Raw genomic sequence first — 21,934 nt, 5'->3', positions numbered from 1 at the left:
GTTTTTTAGCATGAGTGAGAGAGAAGGATTTCTGCTCATGCTAATTCCTTCCTCTCCATGTACCTTGTGATTCAAAATACATCAGGCCCAGAGAGCATTCATTACACGACCTCCCATAGAACGGACGCACATCCCCTGAAACACCCACATTTACTCAGACATTGCTGCAGACATTTTGTGAAAAGGCAGTAGTCTAGCCGACGAGTCATTTAACCTCAGATCACTAGTTCTTTTATTCGTTTATTTTTTTATTTCATTTATTATTTTTTATCCACTAAATTTAATTGTACAATCAATGTCTAATTTATATTGTTATGAGGCTTAGAGATAGTACCCTTCTTGAAAGAATTTACCAAGAATTTATCAAATCAAGGGAAAAAAGCCAAGCTCCTTCATCAAAGAAAGGGGGATATGGCTCTTCCCAATCGCTTATTTTACCTCCTTGCGTCCTTTTCTCACATACTTTCATCACAAGGAAGGATACAAGGACAGAGGAATCAAGGAAAGGCGTACTAGGAAAACTTGTCCACTCAAGTGTCAGTTTGAAGCTACATCAATTAAGACGTGGCAGATGGGGAGAGCTGGATCCACAGGTTGATCACTTATACATCATGCGTTCTGAAAACATTGTGTTTCTTCGCTCAAGCATCCTTCGATAGCCTCCTAGCTCTTCACTCCAAGCTCCTTCAAGGAACAGTTTACGGGTTAGAATGTCCTTAAAGATGGAGGACTTTGATCGATTGCGGGTTCAGGTGAGGACCATGGCAACAAGGACAGATAAAATAAGCACTTGAAATGAACCTCAGGTATCAAACAGAAAGAAAAAGGGAATGTGGCCACTTCAATCAATCACATCCATATCATAATCATTTAGTGTACCCACATGTGACCAAAGGGACCAATTGACTACTCAATAACAAGTCACAGAACTCCAAATCCAGAGCAATAAGTCTTGTCATAAGAATTAAAATCAAAGGGCAATAATTTATAACCCTTGAATGAGCTCTATTGACTGACAGGGATTCTTTACCTTGCACAAAATCATGAGAAAATGAAAATTGAGTAGAAGAGAACATTTATTTTTCTCTTGAATATTCATATCTCTCCACTAAAATTTAAACAAATGATATCAAAATATTGGTCTATATTGAGTAGTGATCCCATCCTGAGATGTTTTATTAACCTGACATCCCCTAGGATTAGTTTTAGGAGACCATCCAATGTAGCGGATAGGTTAGTGAAATCATTGTGGCCTAAACCTCTCAACAAAAGCTTTAAGTTGGCTTCCCAATTGATCAGACGGTAATTTTAAATGTGGTAATTGTATTAATTGTGCAAATACATTTAAAACCTTTGCCCGTCCACCTTCTGGTCATCCAGTAAAAATGATGGTAATCATTAACTGTAATGTCACTGGTGTGACTTAAATGCTAATTTGAATTTGCAGTACGTCACATGTGAGGCAAACTAAACGCGCCCTCTAGTTAAGGATTGTGGAACCCAAAGCCTCCATTCGCAATAAGAATTTAGACCATTCCATTGCCAAACATTAGGGGGGACGTGGTTCTTCCCCACATACCTTATGGTTTGTGGGCATAGAGCGAGTGTGCCCCCCTGAACGAGTTGGAGACCTAATTCAGTTGCTTCTTAAAGAAGGCATATTTGATTTTACAAACTGGTGTCTTTTGGTTTAAATTAAGGTATAAATTATTTCCCTTTGATTTAACTTCTTATGACAAGTATGTTATTTGCCTGTGATTGGAATTTCTGTGATTCGTTATTGAGCAGTTGATTGATTGATTAATTGATGCCTTCGGGCACACGTGGGTATGCTAAGTGATTGTTACATGGATGTTATTGAAGTGATTACACTTCCTTTTTCTCTCTGTTTGATAGAATGTCTCCTTACTCTGATGAAGGAGCTCGGCTACGAAAAGCGTCAGTCTTTATTTTTTCGTTGATTTAATACACTCTTCCAAGAAGAGTGCTGTCCTTAAGCCTCATAATTTTATGCTCATTTTCATGGACTAGCCACCTTCCCTGTATTTTTTTGTCATTGAATTTTCCTGAATGAAGCATCGACACTCAGTTATTCTGTCTGATTTATACTATATGGCCTGCTAAAACCGATCATTTTCAGTTCAAATTTAAATTCGAAGGAGGATGGCATATTTGTGAGGCAAATTACTGTAAAGGGAAAAATAGGCAATTCCAGTGAGTATTCCATAAACATGTGACTTTTCCATATTCCCACATGCTTTTTATTCTTTAGTCATGACTAATAGTGAGCATACTATTTAGCATATTGAATACACAGTTGCAGCTAAGTACCTGAGATGAATCCCTAAGAAGCAAAGTGGAACCAATATCTTTATCTATACTTCATAAAGATAACTATCTTTATCTTTAGATATCTTTATCTTTTCTCCTGAAATTGGGAGAATGGTGATGTCATGCCGATTCATAGTAATCTGAGGGCAAGTTATCCCAGACAAGTTAACTTTAATTTTGATATAGCAAAAGAAGAGACACAATAACACTTGGTTGTGCAGAGTTTCACAGTGGGTAGCATGCCACATTTCTATATAGAGCATCATATATATTTGATTAGTTTAAAAGCATTTCAGTTTTATTAAACCTTGTCACTGGTCTGATCATTATTCGAATAAATGCCTAAGCCTACCACCTCAAAGAACGTATGCATGTTGTTACAGCATTGGTTATTATTGTATTATTGTTTTATATTTCAATATTTTATATTGAAATTCATAATCATGATTTAATTATTAATTTTACAAGACTGATTATAATTTTATGCCATTTGATCACTGCATGAAGTAATATATTTATATCTTCTGCATTCCTTGGTGTCTACTTGTAAGGATTGTTAAAATGGACACATCTTAATTATCTGTCCTCACTATTCTACAGCTAGTAACGGTATTTCCCCCCTACACCTTTGTCCTGTTGGAATAATGTTTAAATGGCTAGAAAATGTGGCTATTTTTTATAGTCACAGCACACTAAATGATACTAAACTAATTCATAAATTAACAGTGAATGTTTATGCTCTACGCTCATTAATCTCCTTGAGATGGAAGGGAAAATGGATGTGTTTTTAAAAGTCCTGCAACTCAGTTTGATAAATATTCCATTTACAGCATTCCTAGACAGGGTACGACGAAGTCAGACCATTTTTCCTCCTTCAGTGATGCCTGTCATTGGATCAGATCCTGTTAGCATGTATCACTGCACAGTGATAGATCATGTACAATTGCCCAGGCACTTAGCAGCTTGTTGCAATAATGATGATGGAGGAAAGCAGGCGTCCCCTTCATTCTCTGCAAATTGTGCACCTTGTCAAGGGCCTTCCCCCACCTTTACACAGGAGACCACACTTTAAAATATCCTGTGTTTTGGTGGAACAACTTTGTAATAGAGCTTTAGCAGCCAATTAATGTAAATGGATTAATCAATAAGGGGGCTGTCGCTTCTGATTTTCAGACAAATAAACAACCCCCACCAATTTAGCATGTATTTAAATGGTCCCTTTGAAAACAAGGACGGGGTTGGACTTATCAGTGATGTACGACTCACTCCCCAGCCTCCTCCTTACATAGAGATAAGAGGTGCAATATTGGCCATAGATGTTTGGGTTGGGGTGAGCTCTATCTCATCTCAGTAGCTTCTGCAATCTCCCAGAACCAGTACAACAGCCTGACCTCAGGTGAAAGTAACCCTCGCGAAACAACACTATATTTCTCATGTATAGCTGTTGCTCTGTCACAACAGCGAAAACATGGATACACAATTGTGCATTAGCTAATGTGCCTAACAGGCCTCAGATACCTAATGGACATCCATTTGTAGATTAGACCACAGTAAATGTTTTGCACAGGGGCACAAGAACAGCCATCAGCTGTCATTTATGGGCTTATCAAGATTTTTAGCTAAAATGTCAGGTCACAGAAATTGCTGCGCTAATTAAATAATTAAACATGGGAGTTTGTACGAAATCAAGGAACAGATATGGCTTTCAGTTTTTTGCAGTCAACTGACCTTCACTATCTCAAGCATTTGCATTGATTTGACATCCAGCATTTGACAGACATTGTATTTCCTTTTATCTTTTTACTGTTTCCTCAAATATTGCTTAAATGAAGCAATGTGGACACAGCCTTTGTATGTGAAATGACAGAAGGATTAACACTAGTCATTTTCACCGGCTTCACATCCCATAAGTGCTCCATTAGATGATGCAGACAACGGGCTACGGTATATTAATGCAACCCCCTTTGTGTGTCTCCATCGAACCACTGCCTACATTAAGTCCCATAATCCCAAAGCCTTTATACCTCCATCTGGACCACAAAGGGTCAAAATGCAATATTTCATCACCAGGGAAAAAAACCCACCCCTAACACGTGACGTTCTCATAACGTTGTACCGACGTTGCTGAAATGTTGTGACAGGCGTAACAGGAGACATTATGGGAATATTATGCATCGATGCTGGGTGGAAGCAGCACTCTGTCTTGAGACTTTCATGTTGTTTACAGCAGTGCACATCTCAGCCAGCAAGAACCTCTGATGGTTTGAGGCAAAAAGTCACCGTCGAGGAAATTAAAAGGATAAGCAGCATGGGGGCCAGAGATCTGAGGAAGTTTCAGGGAGATAAGGGTGTCCCGCGGACCGCGTGTCAGAAAGCAGCTGCATGTCATAAAGCCATGGGGCTCCAGCAAGATGGATGGGTGCAATGAGGATGGGTCTGCAAGCCCCCAGGCAAAGGAAGTAGCAGGAACACCACAGAAGAGAGTTACCAGTTTCTGTCACTTCACTGCTCTCTCTACTTTTTTCACTCCTTCCACCAACATGTGCAACACAACACCCCACCACACAAAAAATACTGCCGGAATGCTGCTTTAACAGTGTATGATTAACACTTCCAGAATGCAACAGTCACAAAATGTTGCAGTGTGTGTTAGCATTGGTTTTTTTCCAATGGAGATCTTTCATCTCTCATTCAAATCTGATAAATTATGCTCTGATTCCAGAAGCCTTGATGTTTTATTCTGTTCTATAAGATGTTAAATGTGGCTGTACCTGTCCAGGTTATGGATGAAGCCAAGGATTTCTAGGCTATGGCTGGAGGCAATTCTGGTGGCCAATATGAGAAACAATAAACCAGTACAGCCACGGGACCTCAAAAGGTCCTATCCCCATAATGATTTGTTAGCATCCTGTACTAGATCTGTCATGTTATTATACAATCCTCCCCAGTTTTAGCATGCCAACCTCAAGAAATGTTTGGTAAGTAATTTTGTACCACATAGGGATGACATGACACTTCAGTACAAAGTCAAAGCCAGAATTCTGAAAATGGTATGGGACTAGTATTTTTACAGTATCAGTCGTACAAAGTCAAAATTGGTACCGCACTCCTGTCTGACTGACAACAAGCAGAAAAAGACGTGTAGGAAATGTGGGGAAGCCTACCAACACGAGAGAATAGCAGTAAGAACAGTAGCCTAGTGCCCCTGCAGCGATAACTCCACCAAACATAAGTAGGCAGGACAACCAAAAAATGTATTTCTGAAAATCAGAATAAACATTGTGATTAAAATAATAGTTTAACCTTAAACCTAAAAACCTTAAACGTCAGAAGTACGAAGACCAGTGTTCCAGGACCTGAAAAAAAGTTGTGAAATCTGTCAGTTTATGGTAACTTCAGGCTCCTACTCTTATCATTGATGTAATGTTGAGGAAAGTGTGAGTTTAAAAGTCACAAAAATCCAGAGGTGGACATTCCAGGGGTCAGAAAGTAAAAGTCCTGCCGTATTTAATCTCTGATGTATTTAATCTACCCCTGAACTCAGTCAGCTGATTTAGCTCTACCTCCTGGCTGAAGAATGGTGCTCATTAGCAAATCCAGGAACAAAATCCTGGGATGAACTTTTACTTTCTGAACCTGGATTGTCCACCTCTGCAAAAATCGGTAGGCTGTATCACATTAAGACATTTGTCCACAATGCATGAATGTAAATAGCATCTGTACGTTCATACCACTTGGCTCATGACAGCGGCCAAGCAAAGTCAATGACTAACCAGGAAATATATGAGTTTTAATATGAATTTAATCCCATCTTCTACTGGGGCTTTTCCTGTTTATCCAGAGTGTGACACAATTTTACAGTGCCGCTGACCATAATCAAATGCTTTAACTTTTAACACTCGATTGAACAAGGAATGTTAAAAATCTATTTTATAGGTTAGGGCTATTGGCTTGCATTGGCAAGTCATACTAGCCTCAGACGGTAATCAATAAAGGCTAACAACACACAAGCACTTAGGACTACTTCTTGTAAGTTTTATTACCACTGGAGTAAAATAATAATAATAATAATCATCATTTCCTGTGAGAAATATATTGTCCTGCTCACGTGCACACATTACCGTCTGCATACAGTATATTATTGAATGCAGGTACACTATTGTTTACTTGAATAATGGTGGGTTAAGTACTTGAAGGAAATACTAGCTGGTGCTTACTGTTAACTGTTAAATTCTTGAAGGCTGAATGCCACCCTTTTTTTCAATGTCATTGCTTTTTAAAACATTAGAAGTGTAAGTTTTTCGTTTTTTTTTTTTTTCCAAAATTCAGTGTTCAGTCAGTGTTCTAGAATGTCATTGTTTTTAATTACCAGCAGTGATTTTTGCACCAGTATTACAATGTTCAGTTAAGAACATTCTAATCACATATTTGTGATTTTACACCTTTGGGTTAATGTAAGAGTGTTCGCTAAAATATATGCGATTTCTTTTTTTAACCGTAGTATTGAATTAGGTATCCAATAATGGTATTGGTATCCCTAGTACCACATGTCAGGTGGTTAAGTTGAGGCTCCCTTTTTTTCTGTACATTTACATTTTACAGTACATATGAAATGAATGCATCAAAGTGTCAAAAGCTAAAATATTTATATGTATATATGTCTTTAGTAGAGATAAGGACAAAGTGAGATAGCAAACAAACTTGGAAGTACGCCCCACACAAAAATGCCGTCTGCCACCCTCCAATAAAACAAGTGATTTTTAAACCAATAACTTATTTAATTGGATTTCAGAGGCATTGGAAAAATAGTTAGGAAAGCAGTGTATGTAAACAAGCAAGAAAAAATACCCCAGTTTCCAATTCTTTCCCATGCTTTCCAGTTCTCGGTTTCTGTTTTGCACATTCAGTGAAGGACTTAAAAATACACTACATGGCCGAAATAATGTAGACACCTGACATCTAACGTCTAATCCAAAATTATGGGCATTAAAATGGAGTTGGTCCATCCTTTGATGCTATAACAACCTCCACTCTTCTGGGAAGGCTTTATACGAGATGTTGGAGCATTGCTGCAGGGATTTGATTCCATTCAGCCAGAAGAACATTAGTGAGGTAGGGCACTGATTGCACGATTAGGCCTGGCTCACAATTGGCTTTCCAAATGATCTCAAAGGTGTTGGATGGGGTCAGAGCTCTGTGCAGGCCAGTCAATTCTTTCACACTGATTTTGACAGTGTGGAACCTCGCTGTGTGCCAGGGGGTATTGTCATGCTGAAACAGGAAAGGGCCATCCACCCCAAACTGTTGCACAGAATAATCAAGAATGTCATTGCATTAAGATCTACCTTCACTGGAACGAAGGGGCCCAGCCCAAACCATGGAAAACAGCTCCAGATCAAGGGGTGTCCATATACTTTAGGTCGTATAGTGTCATCCATGCAAAAAAAAAGTTTGAAATGTTGAAACGGCCTAAAATCATTAAATAAAGATTTATTTCCTGTTAACATAAACTCTTAAAGCAGTAAAATCCAAGACCTTAGTGATAAAATTTTTAAAGTCATATAATCATAGCCCATAAATATAACTTACATGGGTTATAAAAGCGAAACTGCAAACCTTAGAGGTCATTTGAGGCAGTCAGTATAGTACACCACACAAGCAAAAACAAAGGCTAGTATCTGATTGGAGGGTTGGTGATTTGAAAAGCCAAGCTGAACGAGGCTTCTTACGAATTCCTGACAGGCTCAATGAACATCTTCAAGAATCCAGCAGTAAATATACTGGACCTGCAAGGCATCTCTTTACATGCTGAAGGTTCTGGGTTTGAATCACCCAAGGGACTGTCGCTATCCTTTTGATTCCTTTTCACTAAATTGCTCCAATAAAATGACTGCACAAATAGGGTCCTTAATGTATGAAGAGACATACGCCTAGCAAGAAACATTAAAGCAGGACATTTGCTACACAAATAAATAAAACATTAAAGATAAACAGAGAGGTAATTTTCATTACCATCATAGTCATAAAAGGCTTTTATTCTTTTGAGAGGACATAACTTTTGTGTCAACAGGGGATGCATTATGTATGAGAGTATTTCAGTTTGTGAGGTGGCATGCTGAGGCGACAGAATCAGAGTCATGGCTAGCAGAGGCCCATGCCCCTGAGGACACACTCTGTAAAATGTCAGAGGTGAGCTGGACAGAATGACCTACAGAGGTCTGTGCAAAGCACATAGGCTTCTGTCCTGACAACTGACCACCAGCTGCGATGAGATGTGTTAAAAGGAGTTGGGAAATTCGAACTGCGTAGTAGATGTTTTGCAAATAAAGTCAAAATGTTGAATTGTCCTTCATTATGTTGAATTTAGAGGACAGAATAGCCATGCATTGCACCATTGTGCACCTCTCCACCTCCACTAATGTGTGGTGAGTGTTCTGGTGCAAAATTGGCTGCCGTGCATCACCCAGGTGGGTGCTAACCATTGGTGGTGGGTGAGGTGAGTTCCCCTTCATCACTGTAAAGCACTTTGAGCGTTCGGAAAAGTGCTATATAAATGCAATAATTCACAATTAAAACTTCCATTGTCATATATAAGAAAAAAGATGCTTTGGATCAAGCGTGAACTGTGTTAATGTGAACAAGTTGCTGTATTACAGACGAATGCCTCTTTCTAGGATTTTTTTTTCATAGGATTCCCTTTGAAGAAAAATATACCACAGCCACAAGAAAACAGTTCTTATTCTGTGGGAATGTTCTCTCCTGTCATATGTTCTGTACTTCCTGTCTGTCTGGGTCTCTGTCTCTGCTCTTGTCCTACTGTTCAATTCTGCTAACATCCTGAGAAAGAAAATAACAAAACCAAAAGCAGAACCAAGAAGAACATTCCAGCTAGCTAGGGTCTCAAGAAACATTTTGCCTTCAATTTCAAATACAATGTAAAGATACATTCAAGATATTTGATCTTAAATGACCAAATCACAGAAGCACAGACAAACACATGCACGCACACAAGTACACATGAACACACACGTGCGCACAGGCACGCACACACATACTTACACACAGGACTAAGGACAGGATCAGTAATAGTGATTGAAAGCAGAGGTCAGTGATGTGTCTCAGTGAAAGGGGTTAAGTTGGTGTAGTGCCTAATCAAATTCCCTGTGTAATGCACACACTTGGGAAATTGCAATGACAACTGAGGCAACTTTGACACTCTATATGTGGTATAAAAATGGTTTTACTGGAGCCATTTCCATGCTTGATTGCACAGCAAAAGCACTGCTCAACCCACAGCACAGCACTCCGGTCACGTGTACACATCCCCTCCAGAATTCCCTCTGCCAAAGTAGAACCGCTCTGCTTTAGCATAATACTTCAGCTCTTCCCAGGAAAATGGAGCACATACTGCGTGAGACACAGCAGAACTGAGACAGAAATCCTTCCTGTGCCCAAAAACAGAAACAATAAAAAAAAACTATTCTCAGTTACCTGCAGTGATGACTGACAGTGTGCCAAATTGTGATGTGCAATTAGTTATTATTTTTGACATACTGAGGGAGAAAACAGTGTCCTTGTGTGCTTAGAGTTGACTTTCAGCACCAGTGGGAGGCAACCAGCAATGACAGTCCCGATGAGGAATAAATCAAGCCGCGTGATGTCATTATGACTCTGCAGTGACAGCTGATAGATGGCGCTGTGAGGGTGAGGATGTGTGCAGTTTTCAGGTGATTAAGTAACAGGCAATCAGCAACATATCACTAAAAACAACACCTGGAATTATTATATTATATATATTCAGCCGATACCGTTATCCAACACAACTTACAAAGCCCACATTTAAAAAAAAAAATCTTTTTAATAGGATCTTTTCATAGCAATCATGTAGTGCTACAGCTGTAGTGCTGCTGAAACTGCAACCTCTGGGTTATACAACCCAGCTCCTCAACAATGATAAAACAAAATATTTTCATTGGTCTTCACATCCTATTTGGTGATACCAATTGCAGATTTAATTTTTATTTATTTTTTAAATCTAATGTATTCAGTAGTACAAGATTTCCTGGCTTACAGGGCTAGGGATAAGCCATTGAATTGGAATGCCAACCAGTCATCACGGATGTTTGCGTTTAGATTTCTCCTAGGTGAATCGCCTATAGGAAATATAGGGATGTATACAATTGCAGAGCCATCCTCTCCTTGTGTTTTTCTATGCCGCAGCTCAGCCTAGCCAAACATTTCTTGACGCGAATATATCCATTCCATTCTTCACTGTAGCCAGGGTCTAAAAAGGGAAAGAAGAGATGCTGTCCATCACCCTGTAGAGCTGAGTGCACAGTTCTAGTAATGGAGGGAGGTCCTGGTTTTAATTTCAGTTGTGATTGCTCAGTTGTTTCACTCACATCTTCATTTGGAACAGTTAAATTCCCACATGATTCTCGAGTCTGAATTGTTCACTAATGGGGATTTTTCTCAATGGCCTAAACAAGCTTCTTCTCTGAGCAGCAGTGCTGACCACTTCACTAACAAATTGCTTTCCAAGCTCTTGAATGATTAGCACTCCAGGTGCTGGGGCACTGGCTCCATTGGTCTGAGCACAAGGGAGTAATCCACGCTATTGGCTGGGTTAAGTGCTCACGCAGAAGATTCCTCAGTGGAATTCTGAGGCACCAAAAAGGCCCAACCCTACTCACATTCACATTCTCCTTCTCCACAGTGGATTGCATAAGAAGTGGGGCGTGCGCATCACCACAGCACTCAGTCCTACGCTGCCCCGCCCCTCCGCACAGGAGCCGCATCCGTAAGCCAACCCCACAGAGCAGAGAAATCATGGGTTTCCTGGCGGTGCCTTATTACATGCTGACCCTCGGGGCAGCATGCGCGCTGTGACCTTTTCCCGTAAATCCACGCGCACGTTTAGACCTTCGGACGGCCGAGAAAAAAAACATAAAGCGCAGGGCAGCGAACAGAGCAAAAGCCATCCTCTGCTTGTCTCGTCAACAAGAACCGCGGTTTGATGTGACAAGCGCGGCGCGGTGATTTTTTACAGAACACAAACACAATACTCTCCTGTGGCCCCGGAATGAAATGAGAAGATGCTGTCCCTCCTAAACAAAAGGGAAGATGAGTGAAACCAACAGTGCGGAGGGTGGAGTAGGCAGGATGGGGTAGTGCTTATATAATATTTGTTGTATTATTTCTTCTTTTATGACAGTTAATGACTTACATATTTACAGGATCAGGTAAAACAGCCTGCAATAATATGGATTGCGTTACTATTGTTTTCAGTATAAAAGACTGCAGACTGAGCCAGTCTTCTAGTATCGTCACTCAAAATAAATAGGTAGTGAACTACAGCACACTTTGTACAACATATAATAGCTACAATGATGGAAAGAGATGAATCACAGTTTAGACTGATTATTCATGATAATGAACGCTGACAGCTGAATGGGTACAAATGTACATTTCTTAAGTTAACTTTAGTTAACAGCCAGTGAGACTGTCATTCAAATAAATTAAGCAAAAAAAAACTAGAAGAGACCTACAGCAATCCTTGTGTCTACCGCTTGCCATAGCACAGTGAAGTTTGTATCCAAAGCCTTTTCATCAAGTACCAAATTGCTTTTTTTTAAAACCATTTTTCCTTCCCCCTCAGAGAAAAAAATATATAAACAGGGCCATCTATGATACCCTTCTGAACACGGAAACAATCCTGTGGGCTGGAAGGAGCCAATACCTGCCATGTAGTATTTAAGGGACAGTAATGCTGGCTCTCTGCAAGCGGACGCCATGCAGTGACTTCAGAAAGCTTTCAAGAGCTGCCGTCTAATCACCGAGCTGAAGGAGAGTAGGAGGGCAAGGTCACAGAGAGTGCCAGCTTAGATAATTCAACAAAATTCACCAAGTTCAGTCCAGGTTTTAATGCAGCGTGGGTACTCTGAATGTCATCTGAGTGCGGTTAGTCAGGAGGGGAGAATGCCAGAGGAGAAGTGAGGCTTTTTTCATTTATTTTTCCCCTGACTCTTCAAGGTGAGAACACAGCAGAAAAGGCAGTGGAAAAAAGGTTAGGGAAGACAAAGTGGGATTTAACCGGAAAGTGCGGGGTTGAAGACGATGTTGAAGACGACGCGCTCGTCGGACAGCGCCATTATCATAAAGACTGCAGAGGAGGCAGCTGAAGTGACATCACACTGGTCGGGATTCACATCACATCACTGGGCAGCCTTCCGTTCTGCTCTCAGACCACTTTTCACACCCCGGATTGCTTACTGAATCATGCTTCGCATCGTCAAAAATCCATTATGTGTCGCAAAACAATAACAGCCATTTAGCCCCAGGCCCATCTCTCCTCGTGATCTCGGCGTGATCGTTGCTCGGTACCTGATGCACACATTTGGAAAGCATCCCCAGCTTCCATTTTCTGCTAATGCTCTGCCCTCAGGTCCAAAATGAGACGCATGCAGCGTAGCTGTTTGCGACCTGGACCTTTTACCAAAATAGCCTATGACATATGTGCAAGGTATTTCCACTTATTTTTTATTTTTTACAAAAAGAAAAAAAAAAGAATTTGTGTTCATGGATGACAAATAAAAGTGCTAACTAAATCTGAGTTAAGTTACCATGGATATTGGCTACTGTTACATTGATAATTAATGCACTTTCTTCCCAGACACATCATTTTTGTATTTGACTTAAAACTCAAAAGGCATATAGGTAAGATTTTTTATTACTAATTTGTTAGTCTGGAGGCTGGGTTGGCAACTGGCCACTTATGGGAAATCTGCCCCCCCAGCAATATTTTTGGCCTGCTAAATGCCTGCAAAAATTTGTATTTATTTGGTAAAATTGAAAACGAGGTAATGTGGACAAGGCTACATTTCCCCCTGGGTTAAATGGTGGAAGCAAGATCACATTTTTCAAATTAATTAAAATGACAAAAAAAAAAATATACAGGTCCGCACAGCTGTTGGAATGTGGAACATTGTCTGCCCTCTTGGCTACTTGGCGTGGCAGTAAGGTCCAGTAAAATCAATGTGAGCAATGAGTGCTTCCAGCCTGAATTCTTTTCCCTCATCTGTAGACTCTGGGTCTTAGATGAAATCACGTCATGATTACTTCTCATGATTCTTTTGTTGCATCCGTGGAATGAAGGTAGTTGGCTGTTAAGTTAAGTAATGCAAGGATAGTTTGGTTAGTGTTGTAATAAACAAACTCTAAATTTGGGAGTGTGTTTCTCATTGCAGTATAGGCAAATGAATGAACTATTTTAGGTTTTAGTCAGTTTTAGCTTAATGAGTTTATTGTTTTGGATTCATGAAATCATGAACAAGCAAGTGTCAGAAAAAAACGTGTCTAGTTAACTTTAATAAAACTGAACGTAAGTTCATGAGAACTAATCTTGAATATTTCTCTCCTAAAATCAATCTGAAGAAATGTGTAGCTTAATGAACTACTAACTGATTAATTATTTTTTTAATATTTAAAGAGGCTCTGAGCAAAAAAAGTAGCATTGGCCAACATTGGCCAGCATGCCCCATAGATGACCTGACTACTTTTTAAAAGAAGTTTAGATAGCTACTTTTCTTTTATTGATAACAGTAGTGTAGCTTTACTTCTTCCAGTGTTGAGTTATTGTAGCATATCCCCCAGAGTCCCCCACCAATCAAGGAGCAGATAATTGCAATAAAAATTCAGCAGATATTGCTGATTTTATCAGATGGAATTTAATTTATTTTCTGAATTGAATTTATATTTATTTTTGTGTATAAATCTGCATGCTGCTCAGCTATGTTTGCAACATTTTACATGCAATCTGTAGTGTAGGACTGACGATAGGCTCATTAATTGAGTAGCTTTGTTCTGGCCCACCAACAAGTACCCTGCTAGAAATATGACCTGAGGCCAAACTTAGTGGTCTAGAGGCCTACCTAACAGTACTGTGACAACAATCCAGAAAGAGGTATTCAAGCATCAATAATACATTAATATCCCTGGTGAGGGATTTGACATTTTTTTGATGCTGACTTCAAAAAGACAAAAAAACAATACCCTGGTGTTAGAACAAGAATTAGTTTACAAATTAGCAGGATAAACAATACGATTTAAAATATTACTGTTTTAAATAGAACAGTAATGCTTTAAAGCAATCAAACATGGTGCCTCAAAAAAGTGACACGTGACCTTCATTGTATCTGTCAACCCATTCCTAAAAGACAAGACACACTGTGGAATTGTTCCGACAGCACAGAACAAAGTTATTTTTTTACAAGAGGAATATATCATCCTTGTATGCACAGGGGAGCCAATAAGCAAGCTTCACATAACAAGAAAGGAATGACAGCACTGTGATCAGATATGTCAGTGAAAGAACAAGTTTCCATCTCACAACCCATTCATTTAGACATACAATAAAATAATTTACCTCCATTCCTAGAACAAGCAGTATTGTACTGTACATATACATTAAACAAAACCAGAAGATCCTCTAAATACTTTTTTATAGATATGTCAGGTTAAATTGGATTCTGGGGTATGATATGGGTTCTCATTATTATAACCCAAAGTCCCAAATGCCATATATTTGTTAGGGGAACATTTGGAATTTTACAGATAAAAGTTAGAACTTGATAGTTGTCATACAAGCAATCTAATGGCTGTTGGAAGGAGATATTATGATTTTAAAGAGCTGGTGTTCAAGGACTCATCTTTGTACGGCTTACTCACTACATGCACTACACTGCTCAGAGACTGGGATAGTTCTGAAAATTTTAACAATGTGAATGTATTTTCATTGAACAAACCACTTGTTTGTCTCCCACCAGGTCTGCACCAGCTCCCAGCATTGGAACTGTCATTTGTGGCAACACCACTAAAACTCATAGTGCAATAAATACAACGTGACATAGTCTATAGATGAAAAAAATATAAATCTCCCTTTTAATTTGCCTTCAACTGTGGTCATACTGATCACTTATAGAACTGTGTACACGCTTGTTTAATTGGATATTGGCTAAGGTATGTCCACATATTTTGTTGTAATGCGGTGTTGTGATGTTGCTTCAGTTGAAGTTTGCCATATAGAAAAAGTTATTTTTGGGTAGTTGTCATTGGTGTGCAGGATTTTTCCTGCATTGAAATGGCGGGTCACGTATATATTTTTTTTCAATCCACCTAAGCCACCTGTAGGAGAAATTGCGAGCACCAAAAAAAAACACCATTAAAAATGATATGATTCAAAAGTCAAACACAACCTTTGTTCCCAAGCCAAATGTTATTAAGCAATTTCAAACTGTGATTGGCATTGTGCCATGTGTTGGGAGTACAGAGTCAAAACAACAAAAATTATGCCACTGTCCAAATACATATGCACTGCACTGTCCATATCTCAGAATCAAGTGCTAATTAAAGCCAGGTTCGTACACGTGTGTTTAAATTGAATTAAATAGCAGGGGCACATCTCTATGTGGGGAAAAATGCCATTTCTTTCCGACATGCGGCAAACGCTTGTTTTTTGCCTCCGCACTGTGGAGGGAGAACTGCAGCGTCTACACGCGGAAAGCTGCAGATGTTCAAATTACCTCTCCACCTGAGGAGACAGCTGGGGAGGCTGCCTGGAGTGCAAAACGCACTCATTAAAGGCAGGACGAGGAAGAGGGAGACATGGGGCGCTCTTCTCTCTCACCTGCCGGATCCCCAGGCGATATGCCATGATGCGGTCCACCGCGTTGGGGTTCATCTGGGTCCACTGCAGCTTGAAGGCGTAGACGCGGGGCCGGTTTTGCCACAGCGGGCTGTACGTGTCATAGTAGAACTCCGGAGGGTAGGCCTTTCCTATAAGGAAAGAGAACATCAGCATATTCATGCGCACGGCTCTCTTTATCCCGGACCACGGATTAAAAGTACCAGCTTAGTAGACTCCGTTATCCAAGCAATTTACATTGACTGCGTTTGACATATCTCTCACTTCAAAGCAGTAATACAGCTGGACAGTGTTTTCATCACAATCATACCAGCAGACTTAAAAACCACTTCTCTGCATCCAAATGAATGCAGATTACATTATGTTACATTCATTTAGCTGAAGCTTTTTTTTATCCAGAGATACTTACAATGTAAGAGGACATAAATGCATTTACCTGAGTTATATCAGCGACAGTGCAAGACCCACTAATGCACGTTAACTACATATGGTTTCACAAAAACGACAATCACAATGACTTTAACAAACCACGATGATGTTTAAAAAAATTTAAACTAAGGTCATTTGTGTAGGTAAAAACTGCTGTGTTGCTAGGTAACCTCACCACTTAATATGCAGGTTTAGTTTCCTTGTTCAGTGGTCTCACAGAGATGTCATCCATGATAATCCATGTAAACAGCACACTGGTGTGCTCAAACCCATTGTAAATAAAACGGACATCAGACTTTTGAGCCTGATCTGCACCAGTGATGCCATTCTTTTTTTAGAAGATAGTCATCAGACAGTTGTTCATGTGGAGATGTAATTGCTCGCATTCTCTCTGCGAGAGGTATCTAAGAGTAAAAGCGAACTGAGAGAAATTATTTTTCTAGCACAAGCCCTGATGTGACGATAACAAACTGCCATTTTTCTGTGCCGCACGCTTGTTGATTGATTATCAAAATATTTTTTCAACTTTTGTCTTCCTGTTGTTTTAAAACAGCTGTTTATATTATTAAATCTTAAAAAAAAAAAATAATAATAATTTTGTAAGAAATACATTTTGGGAGGTTGTGATGGTCCTGCATCCTATGCAGTTCAGTATTAATGTGTATGATGTTATGTAGGCAAAGGCTGTCCGATACTGTGTTTTAAGTGAAATGCATAGCCACATTGGAGCGAGCTCCTTAGCTTTTCTTCTTGTCACGTGTCACGGCTGATTCTAGGGAACTCTACGGCTGTGATTAATTAAGAAAAATGCAGCCTGCATCATAAAGGCACCTGACACCAAAGGTTCAAAGAACACCGGCTTCAAACCAAACCAGCAGCAAAGGAGGTTAGGAGCAAACTTGCCACGGAAAAGCCACAAATGCACAATTAAAACAACCTGATTATTAATACATACATACTGTAGTAGAGCATGCCTACAACCAGGAATGTGAGCCCGAAGTGATCACTCTGCAAATTCATCAGTTGAGGTGACTGGAGAATATTCTTTTTTTTGTTGGGGGTGGGGTGGTGGGGGGTTGCAGTAAGTAAATGTTAAATCCAGATAAATCTAGGTGTCAGAGGATTCCAGATGAAATGGGAGCGGGTATTTGCTGATCTCTGCAGGTTATAGCCATAAAATTGTCACTAGGAGCGGTGTTTATTTTATCCAAGGTTTATTAAGACAGAATGAGTCCACAGACACATTCAGCGATCCTGCAGAACTTGCTCGCCGGAGCCCAAAAGGAGCAGGGTTGATGTGGTTGGGATGTTTGCCTTGGTGAAGGCAAATTTACTCGACAAGCACACTTTGCTCCTCTTGATGCAGGGGGAAATCATAATTGCTCGCCTCGGAATTTCCTTTTATCATGGCCGCAATTAAAACCTGGAGGGCAGAAATCTGGAATTATTTTTGAGAGGGTGTGCAAAACTTGTGCATTTAGTAGTTGAGGTGGGTTGTAGGTTTTAGTTTTTGTTGTATTTTTTCTTACTTGTTCCTTGTGACCCTGGTGTTTTTTGAAACCAGCTGAAATACACAATTGCCTTGTATAAACAACCGGCTGTGAAGAGGCTTTTGTGCAAGACAAAATAATCACAAGTCCACCCTATAGTCATTTTCTGTTTTGTGTTTGAAAGAGTGCTACTGTACGTGATGTTATGATTTTTGCAATTGTCTCATGGGAACCATCAAAATATTTTGAGCCACAATGAACTAAATTAATTTCAGAATATCACTGCAGTATTTGTGGTTTCAATTAGGTGTGATGAATGAATATACAGTACCCTCATTAAGGCTGCTTAATATAATATAATATAATATAATATAATATAATATAATATAATATAATATAATATGGCCATACTGCACAACTGTCTTCAAAGGCAGTTTAATATTTACAAATGTAAAACAAAATCATAAGTAGAATTGTGCTGCTTTTAGAACTGTGATTTATGGTATGTTGTGTAAAAGTATTTAGCATTTTTCTGAACACCGAGTTCATAGGCTTTGATACATCACTAAATGTGTTCTCATTTAGTTAACTTTCTGCTCATTCATGCTATGCTTTTCCAATATGTCATTGAGGTTTGAAGAAGTGTGATGGTCAACCACCCCCATCCCCCCATCCCCCCCCCCCCCCCCCACTCCACACAAAGAAAAAATAGCTAACCCCCTTGGAAAACATACAATAAAGTAAGGCAAAACCCTTTTTGGTACATAATAATGATAAATTATGAATTAAAACAATGAAATGAATTCTTGAATTCATTCTGTCAGTTTTCTTATAAAACACAACAATGCTTTAGTGTTTCAACAGCTCTTTTCCTTCTATTGGACAGGGTGTGGCTGCAAGTAAAAAAACTCCCTTTTCCCTTCTGCCTGGGGCTGGTAACACTTTATATTAGGAAGCCCCTAAAGATTAATTTTGAAGGAGAAAAATACAAAGCATTTATGTAAAGTGTGCCATGAATATTTGATCGCTGCTTTCATGCATTATTAACTTGAGAAAGAAATCAATAGGAAATCTCTTCATATTAGAATACATTATGACTATTCACGTTAAATTAGGAGAAAAGACAATGGCTTTATTCAATTTTTTTTTCTCATCTAATATTGCCTCCTTCTTGACTGACATACATGCTCACTAGACCCAATATTTATTATGTAAAATCTAGTTAAAGTGATTCTGACTAAACAAAAGTACATTCAGAATGTGTGATTAACAGATTTCTTTGCTAAATTAAAGAAAACACACAGACTGAAATAACATATTGAGGAACAAATTACAAGTCAGTTCTGGCATTCATGGGTAATTCCTTCTCAAACTATGAAACAGTAGTGCAGTAGTGCACTGCCATTCTACCCAATATGATTTTTATCATAATGCACTTACACCATGTACAATACTTATTTAAAATATGTATTTATGTTTTGGATATGGTACGTATTATTTGTCTGTCTGCTCAGACACGTTAAAGGCAATCAACACACATATGTTGGTTTTATTACAGAAAATCAGGTCACCAGTCAAAAAAAAAAAAAAACAGAAAAAAAAACCACACACACAAAATAAACTTTGGGGCGATACCTAAGAATGCCCCAAAGCACAATAGTGTCACAGTACAGTCTAATAGCAAAGCTTGCTTTGTATTTATCAGCTTCGCACCCATATAACATGGTTGCTGAGTTGCATTTGTAGCATGCTAGGGAATTACATTTTAAAGTTCATTAATTTTGATGAGAAAGCACACACTGGCCTTGCTAGTGTCATAGAGCAATGTGTGGTTTATGAGCGCTGCTACGGCTCACACTCAGAGTCTATTTTTCCTCTGTATTGTAGGAAAAGAACCAAAATGAAAATGATTTTAAAAAACTGTCAGAGTTATTACAAATATCTTCAACATGTTTTGTGTTTGTAGGTGCAAGAAGGAGACTTTAGATATAACGCTTTATGTAGCACATGGATTAGTGCATTTAATGCTAAGGTTTGCATATGTACCAATCATAGGGGTATTCAGCCCAGAATAAATACCAAAGGTTTAGGGTTTATTGAAATTAGTATGAAGACAAGACAACCGTGCCCAGACACAAACAGCCAAACATGTTATCATTCTAATCTTATGTTTTCATTTTAAAGAAATCATGAGGGAAATAATTTCATATCTAATGTCTACATGCCCGACTACTTATGTACATGTATGACCTATGTGCGCACAGAGCTCTGTGTGCTGAGTTTGTATCCATCACCTTTGAAACATTACATAAAATAACCTTGTGGAAATGTCCATCTTTGAAGTTGTATAGGGAGGTGAAGCGCAAGTCCAGCTGAACAACATTTCCGGTGTACTGCTACGTGCTATGCTAGCACATTTCATCATGGATGGCAACAGCAACAACTTCAAATTAAGCATTGAATCGTTCTGCAACCACTAACTTACAAGGCTGCACATTATCAGCAAACGACTGATCTAGAGCATTTCTTTACTTTAAAAAAAATGTTGTATTATGAGCAAACAGTCAGATCTGTCTACCAAATACAACAACGGTGGTTTTATCCATCCTCGGCTGGCTAGTCACTTGGGTCATACCAAAACAATCGTGCCCAAGGGTTTTTTTTTATCATGGCGCTTGACAAGAAATTTCAAAAAGGGTATTAATAGTCTTGGAAACAGGCCTGCTTTATCTAAAATGCATCAAAGTTAGTCGATGTGTTTGGCGACACGTTTGTTTAAGTTTTATTGTTTTTTATATAGATTCCTTCCATGTCCGATGCCAAACCGTGCAATTTCAAAACCGGCTGTATTTAGTTCTGCTGCCATCAAAGCCACAGTTAATAGATTATAATGGGACATACTGTACTGTACTTAATACTGACAGAACACAACCTCTGCAACATCTAATTAAAGCCTAATGAAATCATTTTTGCAACGGCTCAGTTTAATTTAATCTGCTTTGGATCCTATTTTCATTAATTTTCCCCCACCTCCCATTTACATTTCACAAAGTGATCTGGGTCCATTGATGTGCGCAGCATTTTTCAATTATTGAACCAGTCCTGCTTTGCTTCCCACCTAATAACCATGTATATAGCATGCAAATAACCAAAATGGATTATTAGGATTATTAATATTTCAATATTATGACGACTGAATTTATTGAAGATAAAGATCATTTTACTTTAGAATTACTGTGGTGAACAAAGTAAGCAGAAAATAACAGCAGAGATTGAGTCCCTGTTTTATCAGATTTCCTTGTATATATTTTCCTCACAAGGATTTTGTCATTTATTACCCCTCAGAATCAAAATGATCGGATTGGTGCTTTTTTAAAGTCTGAATGTTATGCATTTACTATACAACTTGGCAGTTTTCTGCACAATAAGAGCAAAGCCACTAGTGCAGCAATATCTATACTAAGAGTACTGGTTGATGGCTATCACTACTCAGACATTTCAAGCAACCCTGATTTATACTAGAGTTTTTATGCATAGCAATCTCTATTTTTATTTGGATAGATAGCTGTGTTGCACAAAAACTGCATATAATTTAACTGTGCCTATGTCTGAAAACAAAATGCTACCTCAAGCATTCCCTTGTAATAACACACACACACACACACACACACAGGTAAATCAGTTACCTGTGTCCATCTGATCTATCAAAATTTTGGCTAAACGACATCATTTTGTGGCTCGGCAGCCCAGAGGAATACCACATGGATTTATGATTTGTCCACCCGTGTCTACCTAGACAGCATGTCTTCCAGTGTTGGAAGGAAAGCACAGCCACAAGGGAACAACAAGATCTGAAAAGACAGGGCCTTACAGCCGCGAGGTGACAATGCGACCCCCGTAGCTGAGCGTGCAGATATGTCAGAGGTCCTGGGGACCTGACCTGCCTAAGCGGCTGGTGTGATGCCCCAGGTGTTTCTGTCTC

At 39.1% G+C, this 21,934-nt stretch overlaps 1 protein-coding gene across 5 annotated transcripts in view; it reads right to left on the bottom strand.

The window, feature by feature from the left end:
* The window catches only part of mdga2a (MAM domain containing glycosylphosphatidylinositol anchor 2a), a 227,375-nt gene that overhangs the window by 42,185 nt on the left and 163,256 nt on the right, over positions 1-21,934 (bottom strand). For all 5 annotated transcript variants that reach the window (XM_064329795.1, XM_064329784.1, XM_064329804.1 and 2 more), the window contains exon 10: positions 16,016-16,164. In XM_064329795.1, coding sequence (XP_064185865.1) covers positions 16,016-16,164 — 149 coding nt within the window. The remainder of the gene's footprint in view (positions 1-16,015; positions 16,165-21,934) is intronic.

This window comes from Anguilla rostrata, chromosome 1, assembly GCF_018555375.3.
Source record: "Anguilla rostrata isolate EN2019 chromosome 1, ASM1855537v3, whole genome shotgun sequence".
Lineage (NCBI taxonomy): Eukaryota > Metazoa > Chordata > Actinopteri > Anguilliformes > Anguillidae > Anguilla > Anguilla rostrata.
This window is presented reverse-complemented; position numbering and strand designations above follow the sequence as displayed.